Source organism: Notamacropus eugenii, chromosome 1 (genome assembly GCF_028372415.1).
Source record: "Notamacropus eugenii isolate mMacEug1 chromosome 1, mMacEug1.pri_v2, whole genome shotgun sequence".
Taxonomy (NCBI): domain Eukaryota; kingdom Metazoa; phylum Chordata; class Mammalia; order Diprotodontia; family Macropodidae; genus Notamacropus; species Notamacropus eugenii.
This window is the reverse complement of record NC_092872.1, coordinates 177,639,718-177,665,192: the sequence shown is the minus strand read 5'-3', so window position 1 is coordinate 177,665,192 and position 25,475 is coordinate 177,639,718. Positions and strand designations below refer to the sequence as shown.

The following is a 25,475-nucleotide window of genomic DNA, read 5'->3' as shown; positions in this document are numbered from 1 at the left end:
TAGACTGTAGTTGTGGGATCAGAAAATTGAACTATACTAAACATATCCTTTTTCTTGGTATTTTGTTATTTTATGTTTTACCTCTGTATCTCAGTAAAAAAAATTAACCCATTTTTCAATGGGCATGGTGAGGCTGAGGTTGGATTGATTGAGTCTAGGAGTTCTGAGCTGCAGTAGGGCTAAAGATCTGGTGTCCACACTAAGTCTGGCACTAATAAATGAACCTTTAGAGCAGAGGGCCACAAGGAAGATTGAGGAGGAAACAATAGTTATCACTTCCACATCGCAACTTTTCCCATCACAATTTTGATGTATTGCAGGTCAACATAAGAAATTAAATGGGAATTTAGAGGGAGTTTTGTGGAAGCCACAGATGACACATGAAGGCTGGCAGATGACGTAGAAAAAGTATTTTGAATTAACATTGACCTATATATATAGCCAATGACCAAATGCTTAACACAAATTTTGCAGTAAGGCACTAAAGCAAGCCATAAGACAAAAAGGAAAAATTCAGACTTATCTGATATTGAGAGAGGGCCAAAAAAATTTACTTGGATTTTCCAGATTGCAAGAGCATCACACCCTCTAACCCCAGTGAGGTAGAAAGGATAACTATACTCTTCTAGCCCAGAGGATATAAGGTGACTCAGAGTCTCAAAAAAAAAAAAGTCAATCAGGAAAATAATAAAAACAATCATTAAATGAAGCTTGATGGAAAACTAGGGTTCTTTCTTCCACCCCACCAATTTATGCAGTTCTTTAGAATGATTAATAATGTGATTAAGATAGTTGTTCCTTGTGATATTGTGATTCCTTGTGAATTGTGATGGGAAGAGTCGTGATGTGGAAGGAATAACTATTGTTTCCTTCTTAGACTTCCTTGTGGCCCTCTGCTCTAAGGGGCTCATTGTATTCGTGCCAGGAACTAGGGCCCTAACTGACCATCTCCCATAACACGCTTTCTAAAAACCTACTGAAGGAAGATTTTTGTATCAAACTATGTACAGTTATTAATAATCACTTCAAATTTCTTGGAGTCAATCAAAAGCAGAAAAGTCAAGTATGGATAACACTGCCTCTGTGTCATCCTGGGTTACAAAGTAAGCTATTATGATATAATGATCCCTTCCTGGGAATTCCTTTTAAATGTTGTAGAATAAAAAAATAACCTCCTGGGTCTGAACTAGAATTGCATGCCTGCAGTGAAGGGTGGAGTTTCCCTATGATGCCTCCTCTGCCTTCTACTACTTCAGATTCCTCTGGTACCTGCAGGATATGAAACACTGTTCTATGTTTCCTTGGAAGGAGTTATACTAAATTTAAAAAAATAAACAAGCATGAGACCGAGCAGAGAGGCTTCTTTTAATTTTAGCAAGTATCAATTTTCGTAAATCTGTGAAGGTAATAAAAATGTAGTCTCAGAGGAAGCAAAAACTGCTGATGATGGTAGCTCAGAAAATGACACCCATTAGACAGGGTTCTGTGGGATGAAAGTTGTGCTTGGATTATCTGAAAGTGATGGAATTCTGTATCTCCAAGACACCTCAAATTACAAAATCCCAAAGACAAGAACTTTCCTTGTTTTCCCAAATATCAGTGGTTTCTTGTGCTCTCAATTTTTCACCTACTTCTCAAAAAACATCAAAAGCAAAGATACAGGTTGTAGATCCACTTGTAATCAAAATAAAAATCATTTCCAGGTTGAATTAATCCATTTTTCATCCTTGTGCAAACAAGCTATAATTTTTAAATACACTAAACATTAGTTCAGGAACAAACTAGGTTACATGCAAATCAATTTCCAATGGGTTCAAAATACTGGACATCTCATAAATGTGTGGGAAACCCCTTCTTTCCCATTCTGTGCTTAAACAAGAAAACCTTTTTTCAAACTGTCCTCAGCCAGTTATCATGCTTCTTATGGGAAGTAGAAAAGTAAAGCTTTTTTTTCCTAAGGAAAATTTAGAAAGCACTTTGAAATCCACTTTGTAAATTCATTTCTGGAGTTCATAAAATAATGGAACTGAATGGTTTCAGAGCTCAGCTGAGATGGTTTCTTGTGCTGGGAGAGCAAATCTGGCTAAGTTAGGGAGCATTTGACAGGAAACTTCAATGGTTCCATGGTGGATTCTAATTGAACTATTACTTGAAGAACAGCCTTACTGTCCTGGGCACCACTGAGCTGGTTAAGTTGCCCAAGAGGTGGCCACAACTGCAGTGCACGTGAAGCAAGCATCGGAATTCTGTTGATAGACAGGTTTTGCTTCATTGTCTGACCCAGTGACGTAGTTACTGAGCATAAGAGTCATTCCTTTGTAGGAAAGAATTTGTTTTCTTTAAAGAGTTACTCATTTTTCTACAGAGACACAAATGGATGTTCCTAGACCCCCTGCTCCTTTATCAATGGCCTTGGATAGAAACAAGAAAAGTAAATATACCCTGAGCATTTTGTGTACTGGTTAATACCTTCCACTGTTTTTTGTTGCCCTCCTAAAAGAAAACTAGACTGGGTTCATCAGCATGGAGAATCAGAAAGAAAATAATGCTTTTTTTTTTTTTGCTTGCAGAAAGATTAGACACTATGTGTCCATTAGTAGAGTGTGCAATGACATCAATAAGGTTGGTAAAAAGAAGGCTATTACCCAATATCAAAAATAATATGAATAAGGAATTAAGGAACATGAACTAATATGTCTGAGTATTCATTTATAGGTAGAAAAAACGTGCGAGCGTGTTCAGGCTGAATCTCAAACAGGTAGGATGTCACATTTTTCTTCTTCTGTTACTTCCACCCAAGTTTCTGTGTCTCATCAGCGTGGGTAGTGATGTGATTTTAGCCTAATAACCTCACCTCTCTCATTTAACCTCATCGGTTAAATGTGGATAATAATCGTGTGAGGGTCAAAGTAGAAAATGTATGTAAAGCTTTTTGCCAGCCTTACAATGGTGTATAAATGTGAACTCATTATTATCAATAATCACACTGTCCAGCAATAGATATCACAATCCACCAGTATGCTCAATTGTTCCGGTCTCTCAGAATTGTTCAGATGCCAGCAGAGTATGTGAACTGTGCCTCAGTTGTGCCCATACGACAAGTCTCTTTCTTTTTCTGGTCATTCATTTATCTGATAACATTGTTTTTGCTACTTCTCTTGTGCAATTTCTAAACTTGTTAAATTTATGCAGAACAAACTTTAAAAGACCCCTTGATGTTGAGGGGATTTCATAATATCTTGGAGGAGAAATACTTTTTAATTAACAACAAGCTGATATTTCTATACCTGCCAAGCCTGTTTACTTTGAGACTTCACAAAATCCCAACCACACATGAGTTTGCTGACTTTTGTATTATTTAGAGATATAAAGTTTTCTCCCATATTCAATTCTAGTTTAAGAATATTTGGCAAGGGACTGTGCATAAGGCACTGTGCCAAGTACAGGGGATACAAAGACTAAAAAGAATTGTCTCTGCTTTCAAAAAAGTCTAGTGGTTGGAAACCATGGATGCACAGATAAGTAAAGACCCAATAAAGCAATTGGAGCCAGGGGTGGAACTAACAATTAGGAGAATCAAGGAAGGTCTCTCATGAAAGTGGCAATTGAATTGAGACAGGATTCCAAGGCATGGCAGTAAGGAGAAAGAGATAACTGCTCTTGAACTGTCAACAATTGAACTGGTTAACTCAAATAAAGAAATTATTCAATGATATTTAGTAAATCTTCGTTTGCTAAAGCGTCATATGGGTAATAGGCAAAAAACTTTGCTGATGAACACTTTTACCAGATTCTACTGTGTCCTAATGGCATTCATTCAGCCTTTGACTCACTTGTAGCAAAATTCTCCCCTCCCCCAACATATTTTATAATATTAGATGTGTTTTGTGAAACTATGGATGCCAGAGGCACTCTCCCTTAAAGTATGACCCTTGCCAGGCTTCTTGAACTCTAGAGTGACCTCATATACACCTGTTGTTCCGAAGAGACATTCTTTCTTAACATATCATGGTACAGAGATTCTTAGCCTCTGCCCTAATCAGATTAGCTTTCAAACTGAGGATGGAACACACTCTGCTCATCCTCACTTTTTGTATTTTTTCTCATATTGTTTCCTGGCCTTGAACTTAAATTTCCTATGATGCCCAACTTAAGGCTTGTCTTTGGGACAAATTATCTTACTTCTCTAGGCTTCAGTCTTCTTATCTGTGAAATGAGGAGATGAGACTAGAGGATGGGTCATCCCCTCTCACCTGGACTATTGCAGCAGCCTCCTCGAATCCACCTTCTATCTAGTTGTCAAATTGATATTCCTAAAGCATGGAATCTGCTGTACAATAAGTGCCAGTGACCCATTATTACCTTTAGGATAAAGTATAAACCCTGTTTGGTATTTCAGCCCATCACTATCTGACTCTAACCTACCTTTACCAGGATTACTATTCATCAGTCCATTTAACATAGTCTACTTGCCAGCCAAATTGGTCTTATAATTTGGCTTCATACTTTCAAACAGGACATCACCCTTGTCAGTAATGTATTATCTTCTGACCTCCATCTCTTGGAACCTCTTGTCTCCTGGAGAGCTCTCATTTGAGAGAGTACCCAGGCCAGATCTGCTCACCTCTTTCCTGGCTCCACTCCTGACTACCCTGAAGTGGACACCTTCCCTGCCCACAACCTCCCCCAGCCTCTCTTTTCAGTTCCCTTTTCAGTGTTGTCTTCCTTTTAGTTCACATTGGTATTTCCAGTGTTTAGCATTATGCCTGGAACATAATGAGTATTTAATAAATGCTCTATCTGTCTGTCTGTCTGTCTATCCGTCCGTCCATCCATCTATCCATCCATTCATCTATCCATCTATTTATCTATCTATCTATCCATCTATCCATCCTTCCACTCATCTATCTATCCATCTACCTACATACCTATCTACCTGTCTACCATCTATCTACTGATCTATCATCTATTTACCTATTATCTGTCATCTCTCTACTTCTCTGTCTGCCTTCTATCATCTATCTATCTACCATTTATCTAGCTGTATCATCTATCACTTGTTACCTATTATCTATTTGTTCATCATCTGTTTATCATCTGTCATCTATCATTTATCTACTGTCTATCATCTGTCTTTCATCTATACCTAGCCAATCAAATATATTTCTCTATCATTTATCTATCACCTATTTCTCTGTCTGTTACTCATCTGTCTCTCATCTACCTACCCATATCATCTGTCTTCTATTTATCACCCATCTATTTAGCATTCATCTACCTATGTATCTAACTAATGTGATGTATTTCTCTATGTAAATATCAGTTCTGACACCATCTCCTACGTGAGAATTTTTTTGTTTATCTCACTGAGGTTCTTCACAAAATTACTCATAATTTATTTCATATTTTCTTTGTATATATTTAAATGCATACTTATATGTGTCCATACTGTTTCCCTAAGAGAATGCAAGTTTCTTGAGTGTAGGAACTGTTCCATTTTGAGCTTGGCATGCCTGAAACTGTATCTGTTATGTAGTTGTCATGTCATGTCAACATTGATAAATATTTGTTGATTGAAAGAGTCTGAATCTCCTTCAAGAGACCAATTCTGTTGTGTCTTCCCTTTGAAATTTGGAACACATTTGCCCTTCTTATGTCTTGTGGTAATTCTCCTCTTTCCCATGATATTTTAAATATCACTGAAAGTAGTTCAGCAATCATACCTGTTCTGTTGGTTCTTACAGGAACCAAGATATGGTCCATCTGGACCAGATGATTTACATTTTTCAAGAGCAACCAAATGCTCTAGTATGTTTTGGTCTAAATTCCCTGTAAGTCATTTTTCTTTAATCATTTCCAACATTAACATTATTCTCCTCTGCAGAAGAGGCAGAAACAGAGTAAAAATTGAAAAGCTTTGCTACCTTCTATTAAATTATCACCGTCTCATCCACTCCAAGCAAAGGTCCTATTCCTTCATTGATACTTCTCCCATAAAACTAAAAAACAAATAAACAAAAACAAAACAAAAAACCTTTATGGTCTTCAGCTCCTCTTCCTGCCTCAGTTCATTCTGAGCTTTGCTGAGACTGTTTTTATAGGACCTTTTCACACTCCCTATTCATTCTCCATTACTTAGACTTTCTTCCAACTTCTATTTTTTTCCTTAAAATATAAGTGAGTTGGTAAGTTCCCTGTGCATCCACATCATTCTCTTTAGCCAAATCCCATTTCTCTTCCTCATTTAAATTGTTTCACTTTGGGTCTTCAGAATTTCACATGGAAAACATTAAATAGCATTAGTTATTTCAAGGATCCATAATTATAGATCCATAAATACCTCCATCTATAAAGATTGCAGTTTCTCTAGACCTTGGCATAGCATCTTAATGAGATGCTTCAGCCAAAATAACTCATCATTTAATGACCAGAAGTCTAATAATAAGACTCTCCAAACTTAAGACTGGCAATTGGATAACAGACATAAATCAGTCCCATCACTACACCAACCCTTGAAGCTTCTACTGCCTGGCAGAATTTAGCAGAGCTTATATTCCACTATCATAGGCTTTGTGAATCCAAGTTCTCCTCCACACCTCAATGAGTCATCAGAGTAAAACTTTGAGGAGGTAAATAATGTTGTTTGGGTTGGGACCTATGAAGCAACATGCTGTAGTAGATAAAGGGACCAGTCTTAGAGTCAGTTCAACTCCTTCTAACACACACTAGCTGAGTTATTCTCGACAAATTACTTAACCCCTCAACCCTAGTCAGTTCTCTAAGACTGTAAATGGCAAGCCAGCTACAGACTTAGATATGGTTAGGTGGGACAGTGAACAGAGGGTGCTGGACGGGGAGGCAGCAAGATCTGAGTTCAAATGTCTGCCTTGGACACTTGCTAGCTATGTGATCCTAGACAAGTAATTTAATTTCTCCTAGCCTCAGTTTTCTCCTCTATAAAATGGGGCTAATAATAGTACCTACCTTACAACATTGTTGTGAGGATTAAATGACATAGCATATACGAATACACTTGGCAAACCTTAAAGCACTACGTAAATGCCAGTTATTACTATTATCAGTTCTGCATTGAGCAAGAGACATTCCTATGCCAGGAATGCCATACTCAAGGAAATCTCAGCTCTGGATTCAAACAAAAACTCATGTTATGTTATGAAAGCATTTTAATAGAACAGGGCAAAAGACCAGTATGAGACTGATGAACAAATCCATGGGTCAGGCAATAATTAGATAGATTAGAGCACCAGGCTGAAGTAGTCAGGAAGACTTTATAGAATAGGCAGATCTTAAAGGATGGATAAAAATTCCATAGGGAATGATGGGAGGAAGTGAAGGTACCTCAGATGGGTAGGAATGAAGAGTGGAAATGTGGGAAAATACAAGGGTAGGAGGTTTTGGGGGGGGGTGGGGTGAGGCTTGCCAGTGAATAGGGCAATGAAGCTATGGGAGGTCTATGTAGGAGAGTGGTGGGAGAGAAAGCCACAAAGTTAGGCTGAGGCCAGATTGTGCAGTTTGGACTTCATCCTGTAGGCATTAGGGAATGATGGGGGATGTTTTGGTTTTGTTTTCATTGTTAAAACCAAGGGAATGAAATGATCTAGGTGAGGAGGGGGTTATTTGAGAAGTTTTCTCAGGCAGTGGTGTACAAGATGGTAGAGTCTGAAGGCAGGGAAACCAGTTAGAAGACTGCCAAGTAATATGGCAGTGAGGCCCAATGGGCCTGAACTAGGATGGTGATCAGTTGGAACAAAAATATAAAGGCAAATTGTTTGTGTTTGTCCTTTGTTGCCGAAGAAGACCATGCCATCAGAGAAATGATGACATGACTTGCACTTGGCTTCGATTTGAGTGAGGGAGGGCTGTGCAGGTCATCAGCCTCACTTCTCCTCCAGAGCCATCTGAATCCAGTGACCAGATACTCATCAAGATGACTGGAGATAACCCAGGATGCACTGGGAGGCCTTGGGCCCTTTAGGTCAAGGTCTTTGCAGGTCTTCACTTAGGCAACACCCATTCATTGAACAGGCCTGTTTAAGAAGTAGCCAGGGCATGGCTCCTTTAATGAGGCAAAGAAGAGAAAGACATCAGGCTGGGAGGGAAACACAACAGTTACTACTGATAATCACTCTAAAACTAGGAGGATCCGGAGGGAGCAGGGGCCCATTGGCATCCCAGCTTCAGAGTGCAGTAGGTTTGAGGTTTTGATAAAGACAAAAGATATTAGGAAAGAAAGATGGAAAGACATGGGGACTGTTTGGCTATGAGGAGGAAACAATCAAAAACAGCTCAAAGATTTTGAACCTGAAAGAGACAAAAAGACAGTGGTGCTATGGACAAAGACAGGGAGGGTGGAAAGTGGAGCTGGAGCTGGTTTTCAGGGAAAGACACCAGGCTTAGCTGATCACATTTGGAATACACCCAAAGCCAGTGCTATGGATGTCCCCTATTAAAAGTGCTCACTTTTTAACCCCCAAGACCCTTTAAAACATTTATATTCTATAGAAAATGAAGAAAAAATTTTTTTGGAGAGGAATCAGATTTTTTTCTACTGTTTCACTTCAATGTACATTTTTTCCTTCCTCCCACTCACAATGTCCACAATGTCACAAATAGACTTTCTTTACAGACTTCTAGGAACTCTCTGCAAGTGTATGATCCAGAAATTCTATACAAGGAACCTTTCTGTGTGGATTTTTTTTAACAAGGTGTGGAATGTTCAGCCAAGGGAGAGTTCTAATTGGCTAACATTCCTCACCACTTTATAATGGAAATTCTGACATGGCTGTCTTCCTTGCAGTTCAACTGGGTCTTGTTCTTAGAAGTGAACATTATTGGCCTTCATGAAACTGTAACATTACTGAAGCTGTTTGTAATCTTATCCCACGTTGAATTACAATTTATTTTCTGAAAATTTTAAACTGGGGTGGTTTGCTATTATGCTGCTAAGAGATTTTTTTTTAAAAACAACAACCACATTGTTTCCGCAGATAATCAGTGTTGCAGACACAAAGATAGGAGGAAAGGTTCATTAGATGTCAGATCAACCACCTCCCGAGGAAGTGATGGTATGTGATACAGGGCAGCAGGGATAACTGTCATTTCAATATTATACAGTCTTGGCCTGCCCACTTTCATTTGTGCATATTTTAAACGCTGTAGTTATTTTCGTTTATTCTAGATTGCACTTTCAGAAATAATCTCTTTCAAAGGAGTTTAGGAACTTGCCTTTTCCAAACTTCTCTGTGTATTTCTTATAGTAAGCATGGTATTCTTATATCTACTCCATCTCCTTTCCTATTATATGTATTGATTTTGTACAGTTTAAAACAAATTAGAATTAAATTACTATCAAAGAACTCTAGATGTTAATTTACCTGGTTTATTTATATCAGCGGCAGTGTATACAGTAGATACAAAATGGACCTTAGAAAGATCTGGGTTTGAGTTCTGACTTTGACATACTGTATAATCCCAGGCAAATCCCTTGATCTCTCAGTGTCCCCACAAATCTGATACTATGAGTTGCAGAGCTGTTATTGATCTTTATTAGCTGACTTTTCTTATGGGGAGTTTCCAACACCAAGGAAATCACAAGTCTAGTTCCTCACTCCTCCGCCTAAAAATTAAGTAAATTTTTTGGCATTATTCATTGATCTCAGCTTATATCAGCAGATATTTTCTGTTAAGAAGGACTTCTCACTAGCAAGATATCTTTTAAAGCCTACACTGGACAGAACGCTGGAAAATATACAGTGGAATAACCCTACTCCAAGTACAACTCAATAACTACAGCACAGGAGTGTCACCTAGATGGCTTGGAATGGCCCATTAGTTTTTTGTTTTGTCTTGTTTACTATACGTGTGATTAAAATCATTCTAGATGATATAAAAGCAAAAACAGAGCAGTGAAGTGCATGCATATCGTCGTCTTTAAACGTTCTGGCTCCTTGGCAGCTGCGGGGAAAGGCCTAAGCTAAAGAACCAACATTATACTAGGCACTACCTCAAGAAAAAATGTGTCCACATCCTTCATTTGGGCAGGTGGATCATAGAAGTCCAGGATAGCCAGGCAAAGTGGAGACAGGACCAGAAGCAGAAGCAGACGACCTACGTTCTGGCCCCCTATTTGCCATTTAGCAGTTGTGTGACTTTGGACAAGTTGCTTCCTCACTGGCAACCTCATTCCTTTTCTGTCAAATGAGAGGGTTCTTTATAAAGTCCTTTCTGGGCCAAGCGATTTATGCTTCAGTAAGATTGCTGATGTTTTCATTTAACAGTGTACCAACCGTATGAGGAACATGAATAGGGATCCTCCCCCTTATCCCTGTCCCAAATAAGGATCTTAATAATAACATTAATATATCTTAATAATAACATATCTTAATAATAACAGTGCTCCTCCCCCCCCAAAAAAAGGCATCACATTTCAGATCCTGAGAGCTTTTTCTGCCTTATATAATGTTTAATTTAAGTATCCAAGATGATGGGACATCATGCTTTGAAAAATTCAGCCAGAAAATCATGTGTTGTCCAGTTAATGGTGGATAATATTACTTATTTTTCTGAATATCTAGAGTTGTGGAGGGGAAAAAAAGAGGAAATAACTAATATTTCAGCTTAGGTTGCTGGGCTGATCAGAGGATGTGGGTCTAAATTTGGACTCTGCTACTTACTGTCTTTCTGACTCCACCTAACTTCAATGGGCCTTGGTTTCTTCATGTAAAATAAGGCATGTGAGGGTCATATGGACTAAATAATCAAGCAGTTCAGCATTTATTAAGTGTTCCCTATCCACAAGGCATTGGGTCAGAAGTTGAGGAGACAAATAGAAAGTGAAAAACAGGCCTAACTGCAAAGAATTTAAATTTTATTTCAGGTAAAAGACAGGTGTACAAATAAGTAAGAGATAATTTGAGGAGGGAGAGTGCATTAACAGTTAGGGAAAGGAAAGACCTCATGTAGGAACTAGTACCTCAACAGAGCTCTGAAGGAAGTGGTGAATTCTAAGGTAGGGTTGAAGAGATAGTGCATTTCAGTCAGGGAGAACAACCTATACCAAGAAACTGAGATAGGAGATGAAATGCTAAATTTTGGGAACAGCAAATATGCCAATTTGGATGGATTATAGAGTGTTCAAGGGAGAATAAGGCTAGAATGGTAGACTAGAGCCAGCTTGTCAATGGCTTTAAATGCCAAGATGATGCCTTTGTGTTTTTTTTATCTTAGAGGCGATGGGGAACCATGAAATACTCTTGAATTGGGAAATGACATAGACAGCTGTTTTAGAAGGACTATTCCAGCACTTGAGTAGAAAATGGATTAAAGAACAGGGAAATGAGAATCATGAATAACAATCTGGAGCCTTTTGCAATAGTCCAGGCAGGATGTGATGAGGGTCCAAGTTAGGACAATGGTCATGTAAGTGAGGAAGGGGATAGAGGGAAGAGATGTTGTAGACGGAGAATTGACAGGACTTGGCAATTGTTTGGATATGGGAAGTGAGGGCAAAGGAAGACTAGAGGATGCTGTCAAGGTTGTGAACCTGGATGATAGAAAGAATTCCCAATGTCTAACTATCAGGGAGGTTTGGAGGAGGCACTCATTGGCAAGGGGCAGGGGTGGAATATTACAACATGTCTGTTATGGACATGTGGAAATTGATATACTTATAGGCCATCCAGATGTCTAGTAGGCAGTTGGTGATGTGGGGCTGGAGCACAAGAAAAATCCTTTTGATTTCCTCTCTGCTATAACCTCAACAGCTTCGGTGCATGGGAAGTTGTGATTCTTGCTAATAGAACAGAAGCTGCAGAGTTAGTCATGCCAAAGAGGTTGATCGAGGCTGTTAGAGCAGGGCGATTTAATAGACTGAGCAGCAAATGAACCTGATTTTGTCATTGAGGTTGACAAATGGTTTATGTTTTAGAGATGGGTACCATTACTTAGGACAATGAAGAGTTTTCCTTAAGCTGTTTCTCTGTTAATTCTTATGTGTTAGTGCCAAATTGCAGGGACGAATCTTCAGTGTGACTTTCTGTGCCAGAAGAGATTTAGGCACAACCCTGGAAAATAAAGAATCAAGTTCCCTGGGAAAGGTAGCATGGTGGAGTCAAAAGAATGTTGACTGTGTGACCTTGGACAAATCACTTTTGCTGCCCCCAATTTCTCTATCTGTAAAAAGAAAGGGCTGATCATTTCTAATATGCCTTAATTAATGTCTAAGTTTCTTTCCAACTCCACAATTCTAAGACTGGGATGACTTGATTTGAGACACAGACTGTGTGGCACAATGTTGCACTATTAGTAATCCTTATTTTATTTTAATCACAGGAAGTTCACAGAGACGGCACTCTTCCATGGCAAGGATACATTCAATGACTATTGAAGCACCCATCACCAAGGTAGATGCTTTACTTCCTTTCTTCATGGAACTGAACTTCACGAACCAGAATTTCTATTGTCTTTTATTATTGTTGTTGGTTCTAAATTAATTCACTGTACAAGGAACTGTATCCCATAGAGATGAGGGGAGTCTTACATAAGTCAGCAATGAGTGTTATCATTAGCCTGATCCTACAGAATTGATGTCACTTAGGTTTCTTATAGTTTCACTAGAAAATTGAGCTGAAAATAATAAAATGAAATTGATTGAGCATAAATGTAAAGTCTGAAACTTGGTTCAAGAAATCAATACCACATGCACAACATAGCTAGAAGGTATTTTGAATGAATTTTGTGATTTACCAAGTCTGTAAACAATACACTATTTTAATGTAGGTGATAAACATCATCAATGCTGCACAAGAAAGCAGTCCAATGCCTGTGGCAGAAGCTTTAGACCGTGTACTGGAGATCCTAAGAACCACTGAGTTATATTCTCCACAACTTGGGACTAAGGATGATGATCCCCATGCCAGCGATCTTGTTGGTGGTCTCATGTCTGTAAGTAACAAAGATAATAATGGGGGGTTCACTTTTGCTTCATTTTGCATTTTCAGAGACTAGAAATGCCCAATCCTTTTATCTGAGTCCCCAAAAAACTATGGACCCAGTGAATTTGTTAAGACATTTTCCATTGGGTATACCAAGGAACCTTGTTTAGCACCAGAACCTTGAGTTGTCAAGTGCCACCAGGACCTGGTCAATAGAAGTAAGACTAGCCCTAAAAAGGGGCAATAGTTTGCCTTTGGCACTCTCTCAATTCAATTCAACAGATGATTATTAAAGCCCCTGTGTGCAGAACAGTGTGGTGAGAGCTGGGGGAGATAACTAAGTTTAGATTAAAGCACAATCTCTGCCCTCATGGAGCTTTCTATTTCTATTTATTCTATGTCTATTCTAAGGAATAGAAATACACAAACACAGATGACTGGAATACATGTTAAGGACACATTGGAGGTGAAAAACAAAGTACCATGTGAAGTCCAAGGACCTCTATCCAATCTGTTGCCAAGTTTTGTCATTTTCACCTTCAAAACATCTCTCATATAATAGCCCTTTCTCTGTACTCAAACGGTGGCTACCTCAGTAGAAGCCTTTAACGCTTGTCACCTGGACTATTGCAATCACCTGCTATTTGGTCCCTTTGCCTCAGGGCTCTCTTCACTCTAAACCATCCTTCACTCATTTGTCAAAGTGATTTTCCTAAAGCAGGTCTGACCTGTCGCTCCCCTATTCAGTAAATTCCAGTGGCTCCTTATTATCTCCAGGATCAAATATAAAACTTTATTTGCCTTTTAAAGCCATTTATGACCTGGCACCTTCTAATTTTCTAGGCTTTTCACTCTTTACACCCTTTCATATACTCTCTAATCCAAAAACACTGGCCTTTTCTTGTTATACACAGCATTCCATAACCCAACCCCATGCTTTTTTCACCGACTGTCCCCCATTCCTTCATGTCCTGGTTTCAGCTAGCTGTCAGGAAAGAAAATACATAATAAATTATTCATGCTAAGGTATAAGTGGCTTAAAATCCCTCCATATAGTACTGATTCCTAGGAAAATCTACATTTTTAACCAAGAATACTTCCAAAAGGAATAATCTAATTCGAAGTAAAAATAGTAGAATTTCTAACACTATTGAAGATAAGCAGAAGAGACTTTTTGGGTTGCAGAGATTCCTGACACGATTCAAATCACACAAAATGAAGGACCATCTAAGCATTGGGCTAATTAGCATAAAGTCTACCAGCTGATAATGATAGGTGATGCTCTTGAAGCTGTTTAAAGATTGGTAGGATTCAAACGCAGGTCTTCTAAGTCCAACATTATACCTACTATGGCATGCTACTACTCTACTGGTTACAGTGCAGCTTCTGGGCATTAGATAGGACTGCCCTGTGGGTAATCTCATTTAATCATTATAATTCAGATGACTAAAATGACTCAATCAGGAAAATTTTGATCTGATTATTTTCACTGTCTCAGCAACTGAAATGGATCAACTATACACACATATTGTCAGTCCTTTTAAAAATGCCTGTTGGGCATTACAAAGATCTAACAGATGGGTCAGGACCAAAAAATGTCTTAGAGAATCCATGATATATCATTGATGTGAGACTTCTTCTGGTATGCAGATTACAACCTATCCATGCTTTCTCATTCTGTGTGATTCATGTCCACATTTTCCCCAAACCATTTATAGAAGATCCATCTATTACCCTGGAGGATTTTCTATATTCCACAGGTTTCACCACGGCATTTTGGCTGACATCCGGTTGCCCTGACATCTTTTCCAATCACACACATCTCTAGTGATGTCACCTCTCTAGGGCAAATCATTTGTTCATTCAACAAGCATCTATTGCCATGTGTCAGGTACTGTTCTAGGTGCTGGGGGTACAAAGATGAAAACAAAATAAGTCTGTACCCTTAAGGAACTTACAGTCTTCTGGGGGGAAAAATATGCGCATAGATAAGAAATGGCTGGCCTAGGTGCCCTTCTTAAGTGGAGGATCTGGAAGGACCTCTCTAATCAGAGTGAGGGGCCGCACAAGCAGAGGGCACTGAGCTCCAGGACTGGGGTGATCTCCTGGGATGAAGATGTTATATGGTAGAGAAGTCCAAAGGAGTGTAGCCTGGTGGAAAATGGGAATGTTACTATTACTATTACTATGATGTTTCTGTTGTTATTATAATTGCATTCCAGGTGTGATGAATAAGCAATACAAGGCCAGTGAAGCCAGAGAATGGACACTGTGTATAGGCGGCAGCTAGGAGGACGGTTTGGCTGAAATATAGGAGTGAAAACAAGTGAAGTGAATGGGGTCTGGAGACACAGAAGCAGAGATGTAGAGCTGAAAGGGACCTTCGAGGTCATATAGACCAAGTCATGCATTTTACAGATACAGAACTAAGGCACACAGAGTCTAGATGATTTGTGAGATAGGTAGAATGAGACCCAGGAGAGAGCAGTATCATAAAAATCCCAGGAGATAACATCGAGGAGGAGGAGATGGTCCACAGCATCCAATACTGCTGCTGAGAGGTCAAGGAGGGTAAGGACTGAGAAGAGGCCACTGGTTTAGTGGTGTCCTTGGAGAGAGCAGTCTCGAGTGCTGGGGTCAGAAGCCAGATTGCGAAGGAAAGAGAAGTGGGTGGGAGGTGAGGGAGTCACAGAAACAAACGTAAACAGCATTTTCTAGGAGCTCAGCTGACGCTGAACACAAGGGGGAACGTCACTCATGATGTGTTGCAGCCTGCTCTCACCAGCCATGCATCTCTCCTCTGGCCTTTGGTTTTGTCTATCACCATGATTCCCCGGAGACCATAATGTTCCATGATTCACAGGAATACAGAATACTAGGAGGACAGAGTTATTCAACATACTGCATTTTGAATCACACTTTTCTTTTAGACCAGAAACACTCAGAAATGTTGATTAATTTTAGTTAAGCCATAGAAAAACTAATTTAAACCCCTCTCTTTGAATGAATTACTTGCAACTAATATTTTTTAATTCCACATTAAGCCAAGTAATCCCACTACCCCTTTTCTTTGCAAATAACTCATTCCTTGGCAGGAGGGGAGTAATAAAGAAGGGAAAAAGGTGATCAAATGTGCCTGGAATATACCATCCCTTTTGACAGGCTCTTTTGGAATAAATCTAATTATATCATTATATTATTATTGCATTATACTATTAGCAGGATCAGTCAGTATTTCAAAGGGCATGATAACTATGTAAGTATAAATAAGACATTAGTATTTCCCTTTATGAATTCTTTGGGAATTAAGTTACTTTAAACAAAGTTGGTCATGTTTAAAACACTTCCATATCAGTTCTGGGAAGCAATATTGGCAAGCATTGTGTAGCAATATCATATGCATGTGTGGTCATACACCACACAAATCGTGTAGCATGTAGCTGCCATATGTCTAAGGACAGTAAACAGGGTCGGAAAGTCCTCAGAGTCTTGTCTGCCCCCTTCCTAACTTCTGTTTTCTGTTGCTTTCCCCTCATGCCGAGGTGGAGCTCCTCCTCTGGATTCAATAACCCAATACTTGCTATTTTATAACCTTGCTCTACATCGATTAGAGCAGGAAAAGAGCCAGCATGGCATTGTAGGTCCAGTGGTAGTTGGGACTTGGGAAGATCTGGGTTCATATCCTGTCACTGATACCAATTAGCCAGGTAACCTTGAACAAATCCTTCATCTCCTGGCCCTGCCCTGATCTGAACCTAACTTTTGTTATCTATATAATAGCTGCAGGATCTACCTCACAGGGTGTGGTGAGGATTAAATGAGATTATGGGATAGAAAGAGTGCTAACTTTAGAATGTCATATAAATATCAGTTATGATGATGTCACCACTTATATTTGTTGATTGGTTAACTGATTAATTTCGGACTGTTTCAGAGTGAAATTTCAATGAGCTGCCTCAGCCAGGCATCTGCACTTCAAGCACTTTATCTCTAATTATGGGATTAAAAGCTTTATCCCCCCAGGAAAGTAGTTTCAGGGCCCCCTCCCCAAAGCAAATCAAATAAAATTTGAAGGGCTTCTAGGAGGAAGGACAAGAGAGGGAGGTAGCACATTATATTACAGCTATCCCCAAGGCTATCTCTAAAAATGAACCAGATTTAGGCCTTTCAGAATGAGAAGCAGAAGTAGGGTGTAGAAAAAAAATTGACCAGTGATTTATATGTCCCCTCAGCCTCCTTTCCCCTTGAGAAGACAAGCTGTGCATGTATAGATGAGAGGAGAGAGGGTCCAATGGATGCTCCTATAAGTCTATTCCCTGGAGCTGGGGTAGTAGATGGTTGTGTTCCCCTGCATCTTTGGAGGACCTGTATATTGCCTCACAGTGATATGAATACATCAGAAAACTCCCTCCTTCTGCGCTCTCCCCTTGCCCATTTCCCTCCCTTCCCTCTCTAAACACAGAATAAGTCTGCCTTCCTTACTGACTTATCCAACTTCCTTAATCTTTCTTCTGACTCAGTCATCAATAAGTCATTTATTAAGCACCTAATGAGTTCCAGGCACTAAGTGCTGGGGCTACAAAGAAGGCAAAAAACCGTCCTGTTCTAAAGGAGCTCACAGTCTAATTTGGGGGACAATATGCAAATCAGTGTTGTTTGTGAAGATATTACAGGATAAATTGGAGATAATATCAGAGGAAAGGCACTGAGATTAAGAAAGACAGGGAAAGGCTCCTTTCAGAGCTTGTGACTTTGTTGTTGTTGTGTTCGTCCTTCATTGCTGAAGAAGGCCATGCCATCAGAGAAATGATGACATGACTTGCACTTGACTTTGTTTTTGAGTGAGGGAGGACTGTGAAGGTCACCAACCTCACTTCTCCTCCAGAGCCATCAGAATCCAGTGACCAGATATTCATCAGAATGACTGGAGATGGCCCAGGATGCACTGGGAGACCTTGCCCCCTTTAGGTCAAGGTCTATTCAGGTACTCACTTAGGATGAGGTAATGCCAATTAAGTGAATAGACCTGTTTAAGAAATAATCAGGGTATGGCCCCTTTAATGAGGCAAAGAAAAATATAAACTGCAACAGTTACTATTGATAATCACTCTTAAGCCAGGATGGAGGATCTAGAAAACAACCCTTAAGTAGAGCTTGGGCAGGGGCCTAGTGTTGCCCAATCTATGGGCTTCAGAGTGCAGTAAGGTTTAAGGTTTAAGGGGGAAGGGGAAAGGAAAGGGAATCTAGCCAGTAAACCCCAAATTAACAGGGCATCCTCTGGTCATCCAAATTTACCTTCCTTTGAAGAGGAGAAGGAAGGGGAGGGGGAGGCAGACAGAACATGAGGAAGTGAGTTACCCAGCTGGGTCCCTATTCAAGCAGCTGCGTCTACTCACAGATTGTTGTGTTCATCCTTCAATTTCAAAGAAGACCATGCCATCAGACAAATGATGACATGACTTGCATTTGACTTTGTTTTGAGTGAGGGAGGGCTGTGCAAGGTCACTAGCCTCACTTCTCCTCCCACTTCTGACTTTAACTGAGACTTGAAGGAAGTCATGGGCACCAGGAAGTAGAGATGAGTAGAGAAAGACTTCCAGGAATGAGAATGAGGTAATAAAAATGCCTGGAGTTGAGAGATGGAGTATTTTGTGCTAGGAATATCAAAGAAGCCAGTGTCACTAGATCACCCTGGATTTGTAGAAGGTAGTAAGACATAAGAAGACTGAAAAGTTAGGAAGGGGCCAAGTTGTGAAGCGTTTTAAAAGCAAAACAGTATTTTACATTTGATCCTAGAGGTGATAAAAGGTCACTGAAGTTTGTTGGATAGTGGGGTGACAGAGTCAAATCTGCACATTAGGAAGACCAGCTTGATACCTGAGTGGAGAATAGACTGGAATGTGGAAAAACTTGAGGTGAGGAGATCAACCAATAGGCTGTGTCAGTAGTCCAGGTGTAAAGTCATGAGAGCCTGCATCAGGGTATTGGCGATGTAAGAAGAAAGAAGAGGGCATGTATGAGAGAAATGACAGGATTTGTCAGCTAATTAATTGAATATTGGGAGGGATGAGAGAGAGGAGTCAAAGAGGACATTCAAATTGGGTGGTTGGGAGCCTGGGTGACTGGTAAAATGTTCAAGAGAAAGGAGAGTTTAAGGGAAAAGATTATTTCCGTTTTGGACATGTTGAGTTGAAGGTGTCTACAGGACATCCAGTTCAAGATGTCCAATAGGCAGTTAGAGATATAAGACTAGAGTTCAAGAGAGAGGTTAGGGAGGGATAAATAGATTGGGAATCATTTGCATAAAGGTGATAATTGAATCATGGAAGCTGGTGAAATCGCCAAGATAAATAATGGAGAGGGGAACTGCCTTGAACAAAGCCATGGAGGATATCCATGTTACCTGAATGAAGATTCATCAAAGGGAGTCTGAGAAGGAACAATCAAACAAGGAGGAGAAGCAGAATAGAGCAGTATCACAAAAACCTAGAGAGAAGAGAGTCTCAAGGAGAAGAGAGTGATCGATGGTGTCAAAGACTACAGAGACCAAAAAAGATGAGGACTAAGAAAAGGCCATTAGATTTAGCAATGAAGAACTCATTGGTAACTTTGGAGTGTGCAGTTTCAAGTGGATGATGAGTCTTGCAGCCAGGAAGTCATGGACACTTTTGAAGAAGAGAGAGGAAAAGAAGAGGAAGCATGGATTGTAGATGGCTTTCTCAAGGAGTTCACCCATGAAAGGGAGGAGAGATCTAATATGATCGGTAGCAGGTATGGATAGATCATGTCAGAGTTTTTTGAACATGGAGGAAACATAACTGTGTTTGTAGGCAGTAGGGGAGCAGCCAGTAGACAAGAAGAGATGGAAGATGAGTGAGAGAGTGGGGATGATAGATAGAATAATCTGTCAGTGAAGAACAGGTGGAAAGGGATCACTTGTGCTGATAGTAAGAAGGGGAGCTAGCAGTAAAGGAGCAGAGAGTGGCAGAAGGCCTCTGAGTGATGTGAGATGAAGGAGAAAATGAAGCTCTCTGCAAATGGCCTCATTTTTTTCAGTGAAATATGAAGCAAGGTTCTCAGCTGAGAGAGGAGGTGGAGGGGTAGCCATGGGAGTTTTGAAGAGGGATGCAAAAGTTTAAAAAAAGCTGTTGTGCTCTCATGATTTCAGGATTTTCAATCTTACTTTAACATGTTTAATGAATTTATATCTTAATCCCATTTATCTGACATCTTTGATTAGGGATTATGGTATTTTCACACCACTAATATTATTTCTTCCTCTGATGAAATTTTACACAAAAGTGTGTGTGTGTCCATGCACAACCATACTCCTCGTAAATAAAGATGTGCCTGTACAGTTCTGTTTGTCATGCATTCATCCATCTAGAGTGAGAAAGGACCTCAGAGGTCCTCCTATTTTTCAGGTGGGGAAACTGAGGCCCAGGGAGCTACATTTACTTGCCCAAAGTCACATAGGTAATGAGCATAAGAGGCAGGATTTGAACACTATTCCAGAGGCAATACTTTTTCCATTGAGCCAACTGCTTTTATTCCAGAATCACTGATTTTGTCAATGGGGTTGCTCTTCCACCAGTGCCTACTGCAACTCCCATATGCTCAAATATGTTAAAACAGATGGTGGTTGTATATTGGTATGGTTGAAAAGCATTCGTCAAGCTGTAGAAAACTGCTTAATCACCTCATTATAATAACAGCCTCAGTAATATAGATTCTGTTTCTATGGTGCCTTAAGATTCCAGAGCCCTTTCCTATCCATCTTCTCCCCACAACCACCCTGGGAGAGGTAGTGCATCCTGGTTAGGTGTGCTTATCGTTGGGTTTCCAGATGGAACAATTTTGCACTCTCTCATTTGCAGTATAGATAATTGGGACTGGTTGGGAATGCTGCCCATGGTCACGGACTTGAAGGAAGCTATCCTTTCCCTATAAAGAACCTTGAACTGTGGCCATAACCAGCCACACTCTCCAGACACAGCATTTAATTATTAGAGACATCCAGCACTGTTGTGTTTTGGTTGCATTTCTACATTAAAGGAAAAAAATTATTTGAGGCGAGTAGATTGGGATCAGAAGACCTAGATTTGAATCCTGGCTCTACCACATACTGCCTGTGTAAGCTTGGGCATCACCACCAGCATGATCATCGTTAGCAGTCATATAGTGCATTAAGGTTTGCAGAGTACTTTCTTTATATGTTATCTCATCTGATCCTTACAACAACTCTGTGAGGTCGGTTCTATTATCCTCATTTTACAGATAAGGAAACTGAGATTGAAAGAAGTGATTTGCTCAAGCTCACACCATGAAGTAAATGTTTGAGGCATTGTTTGAACTTGTATCTTCTTGGTCAAGTCCAACATTCTATCTGCTATGCCCCCTAGCTGCTTTTTTAAGCCTGTCTCGTCATCTATAAAATGCAGGAGTAGAACTAGGTAGAGGGCTTCTGAGGTACCTTCTGGCTCCAGAGATGTGATCCTATGACTAGAAATCAGGTCTCCTGGTTCCTTGTGCTGGTCTTGTTGACACCTCCCCTTAAGATCTCACTCTCTGCTGAGGTGCTAATAGGTACTAATAGGTACTAATGGGTTCACAGGTTATCTCTGCTACAAAAACATATTTACATTAGAGCAGCCCTCTTGAGATAGTGCTTTAACCCAAAGGAGTTATTCCTGCCAGAGGGCAAATAAACCTTTAATGTCCTCTCTTCTTATGAGACCATGTCAGCAGTGCCTAACTTATAACCACAACAACACCACACATTTACCTTGCTCATTACCCTACAGAAGAAACTTACAGCCCTCATCTCATCTGATTATCACAACAACCTGAGGAGGTAGATATTTCATGTATACTTACTTTATTGATAAGAAAATCAAGGTGCCTTTTATATGCATTATCTCCTTTGATTCTTGCAGCAACCCCTTTGGGTACGTAGTTTAAGAATTATTGTCCCCATTTTACAGATAAGAAAACAGTTCTGATATTTCGCTAAGATCATGTAACTGCTAAGTAGCAAAATCATGTATAGACCCCAGTCCAAGGGTCAGAGCAGTGTCTTCAGAGACCGACACTGTGTTACTGGAATGAGCTGCTGTCCCAGGACTCAGCCCACCGTCTGAGGTCTGTTCTTATCAGTTCTGATTGCTAAAGGAAAAATAGAAAGCAGGAAGCCAGGTAGAACATTACAATTTCTTGTTCAGTGGGTGACAGTTCCATGGTCAGAGAGGTTCGTAGCAGCATTTGGAAGGGTGCTTACAGATTAACTAGTATAGACTTGTTTTGGTTTTTATTTTTGTTTATTTTTTATTTTTATTTTATTTTTTTATTTTTGTTTTTCATTGTAATTGGTCTCCTTTGTAATCCTATGTATTTTATTTGATGTATTTAAAAATATTCTAAAAAAGCTCCATAGGCTCCAGCAGACTGTCCAAAGGGGACCATGGTCCAAAAACTGGTTAAAATCCTCTGACCTTATCTAACCCTTTGATTGTACAAATAACAAAATTGGGTTCCTGAGGGATGAAGCAATTTACCCAAGGTCATACAGAAGCTGAGCTAGGATTTGAACACAGGACCTTTGGCTGTAAATGCAGAGGTCTTTCTATTGTGCCACACTGATCATCTTCTCACCAGATTTCAGGATATCCTCAATTTAGGCACCTGTAGCCCTCTATCAATTAAATACAGTTCTTCTCAAGAACACTCTTATAAATGTTCAAGGTGCATATAGTATAATCCCATTGACATGTATATTATAAATAATCCCATATAATTATCATGTGATTGATTAATTATATTAATATAGGAATAATCCCTTCTAAATTCACAGATGCACCTTTTTCTTTCCCCAAAAAATCAAGATGTACCCATCGTTGAATGGATATTTATAGCTTTCTATAGCCACATGGAGCCCATAGTAAGATAGCGACAGTAATTTGTAGCCACAGGATGCAAAGAGAGACTTTTAAAAATCATACAGTCACAGAATGGGAAGAGACCTCTGTGAACATCTAATCCTTCCCAATTTCCTCTGTGATGTGCCTGACAACTAGTCATCTGGTTTTTGCTTGAAGACTACTGGTAAGGAGGAATCCAGTATCTCCCAAGGTATCCCATTTCATTGGCACATGGCCCCAGTTGTTAGAAAGATGTTCCTGAAACCAAGCTTAAGTTTGTCTTTCTGAAACTTCTAGTCATTGCTCCTAATTCTGTCTCTGGAATAAAATAATACAAGTCTAATCCATCTTTCATGAGGACAGCCCTTCAAATGCTTTAAGACAGCTGTGGTTTCCTCCCCAACTCCTTCAAGCCTTCTCCAGGTCAATGGGTCAAACTCAAATAGAAACCAAAGGACGCTAATCTGAACATAAGGATCCCTGCAGACTACATGGTGACTTAGTTTGAAAATGTGGCATTATCTATGTTTTGTTATATCTTTGTTTATTTTGTTAAATAGCCTCTAGTTACATTATAATCTGATTCAGGGTTGCTGGCCACATGGGCCTGCCACCTTCCACCTCCTCCAGGCTAAACAACCCTCTTTCCTTCATGCCATCTTATGGCATGAACTCAAGACCATACACTACCACGGTAATAGTACAGTGCCTGGCACATAGTAGGTGATTGGTAAGTGTCACATGACTGACTAAAATATTAGAGAATGAAAATCAATGAAAATTAACATTACATATAAAGAGTCCATTAGCAAGACAAGTGCCAACAAATAAAAGTTTGGACTTTGGTTATTATGTACTTCAGTTTAGATACGTGAAATGGCATCCTGTCGGTGACTTTTAAAAAATAAAAAAAATCAGTGGAAAATTATTTGATATGTGGAATTTTCAAATAATGAGTAACATTTTTGTGGGTTTTAATATTTGCAAAGTGTTTTGCATATATTATCTCATTTGATTCTCACAATAATCCTGTGAGGCAGGTGCTCTTATTATCCTAAAGTCATAGAATGGGGATGATGATAATGTTTGTTCTACATACCACACAGGGTCATTGTGAAGACTGAAAGAGATAATACATGTAAAAGTGCATTGTAAATTGTCAACTGCTATTAAATTGTAAGTTGTTACTGTTATTTTCATGTGAGAATCATTTAATTGTGTAATTAAAATAGCTTTGCTAAATTCAACCATAACTATTGGGTTTTTCCACAAGACCTCTGGTTCATCTGTAGGTTAGTAAGCTGTAAATACCAAGCATCCAATTTACTCAGAATGCTGAATTCAATGCTAAAAAGGTGTTAGATATGTTTAGGAAAGAGCCATTGGAATTGAAGAGATGTCCTCCGCTAAGAGAACAGCCTCATTCGCGATTTTGGAAGAGTCCCAACTGGCAGTACATAGAGATCTTGAAATAGGAACTGAAGGCACTGCTTTTTTCTTTTTTAACTTCAGGGGTCTCACCCAGGAGTTTTAAAATTCTCTTTAGCCTACAGGGCAAAAACACAGCCAAGCTAAAAAAGGCTCACATGGTCTTTTGTTCACCTGCCTAAAGAGGGCGGTATTACTTTAAGGAAGGCTCATTCCTCACACAAAAAAAAACTCCAAAACAAACCTGAATTGGATTTTCCCAAGTTGACCATCTAGAAATGAGGGCCTTATGGATAGAAAATGATGAAAAGAAGGATTTTAGAACTGTGAGGAGCTTAGAGGGTATTGCTGCTATTTAGTCATTTCCAACTCTTTGTGACCCCATTTGGAGGTTTTGTGGCAAAAAACTGGAGTGGTTTGCTATTTCCTTCTCCAGCTTGTTTTACAGATGAGGAAACTGAGGCAAACAGGGTCACACAGCTAGTAAGTGTCTGAGGCTAGATTTGAACTCATCAAGATTCCAAGTCCAGTACTATATCCACTGTGCCACTTAGCTGCCCTCAGAGGGTGGTTGTAGTCTAATCTGCCCTTCATTGTTCACCACCTTCCTGAAATCAGAACCCCCTACCTCCTTCTATTCTATTTGGTAAAGTAGTAGGGATGTCACCTGTTGAGGAAGAGCCTAAGGTAGGATTGAGAATTTGAGGAAAGGATAAAAGGTTAAAAAATGTGATTTAAAAAATCAATAAGAAATGAAAAAGATTGCTGAGCCGCAGAATACTAGAACCCAGGTCTCCTGACTCCCACATCAGTGTCTTTTCTCCCGTCCCACTCTGGCCCGTATTTGTAATTCTCCCTCCCACCTGCCCTCAAATTTCCCTATACCTGTCATTGGTATGGCTAGTCTTTCAAACTATAAATACTCTAGTCATAGGATCACAGATTTGGGTCAAGATTGAATCTCAGCAGTCACATAGTCTATTTTCCAGATGAGAAAAATGAAACCCAGAAAGGTTTACTTGCCCAGCATACACAGGTTGTAAGTAACTGACCCTGGATTTGAACTCAGGTCCTTTGATTTCAAATCCAGCATTTCTTTCTACTGTACCACATTCCCATCCTTTACCTCTGCCATTCCTTTGTCTTTTATAGCCAACCATGTATAAGGCATATTGAT

General features: G+C 39.6%; 1 protein-coding gene across 7 annotated transcripts in view; it reads left to right on the top strand.

Annotated features, from left to right (window-relative positions):
* PDE8A (phosphodiesterase 8A) overlaps positions 1 to 25,475 on the top strand; it is a 261,481-nt gene that overhangs the window by 195,734 nt on the left and 40,272 nt on the right. For 6 of the 7 annotated variants that reach the window (XM_072619742.1, XM_072619751.1, XM_072619755.1 and 3 more), the window contains 5 exons: positions 2,571 to 2,622; positions 2,716 to 2,758; positions 9,009 to 9,086; positions 12,352 to 12,422; positions 12,799 to 12,963. In XM_072619742.1, the coding sequence (XP_072475843.1) occupies positions 2,571 to 2,622; positions 2,716 to 2,758; positions 9,009 to 9,086; positions 12,352 to 12,422; positions 12,799 to 12,963 (409 nt within the window). The remainder of the gene's footprint in view (positions 1 to 2,570; positions 2,623 to 2,715; positions 2,759 to 9,008; positions 9,087 to 12,351; positions 12,423 to 12,798; positions 12,964 to 25,475) is intronic. The other variant, XM_072619765.1, reaches the window with a different exon arrangement.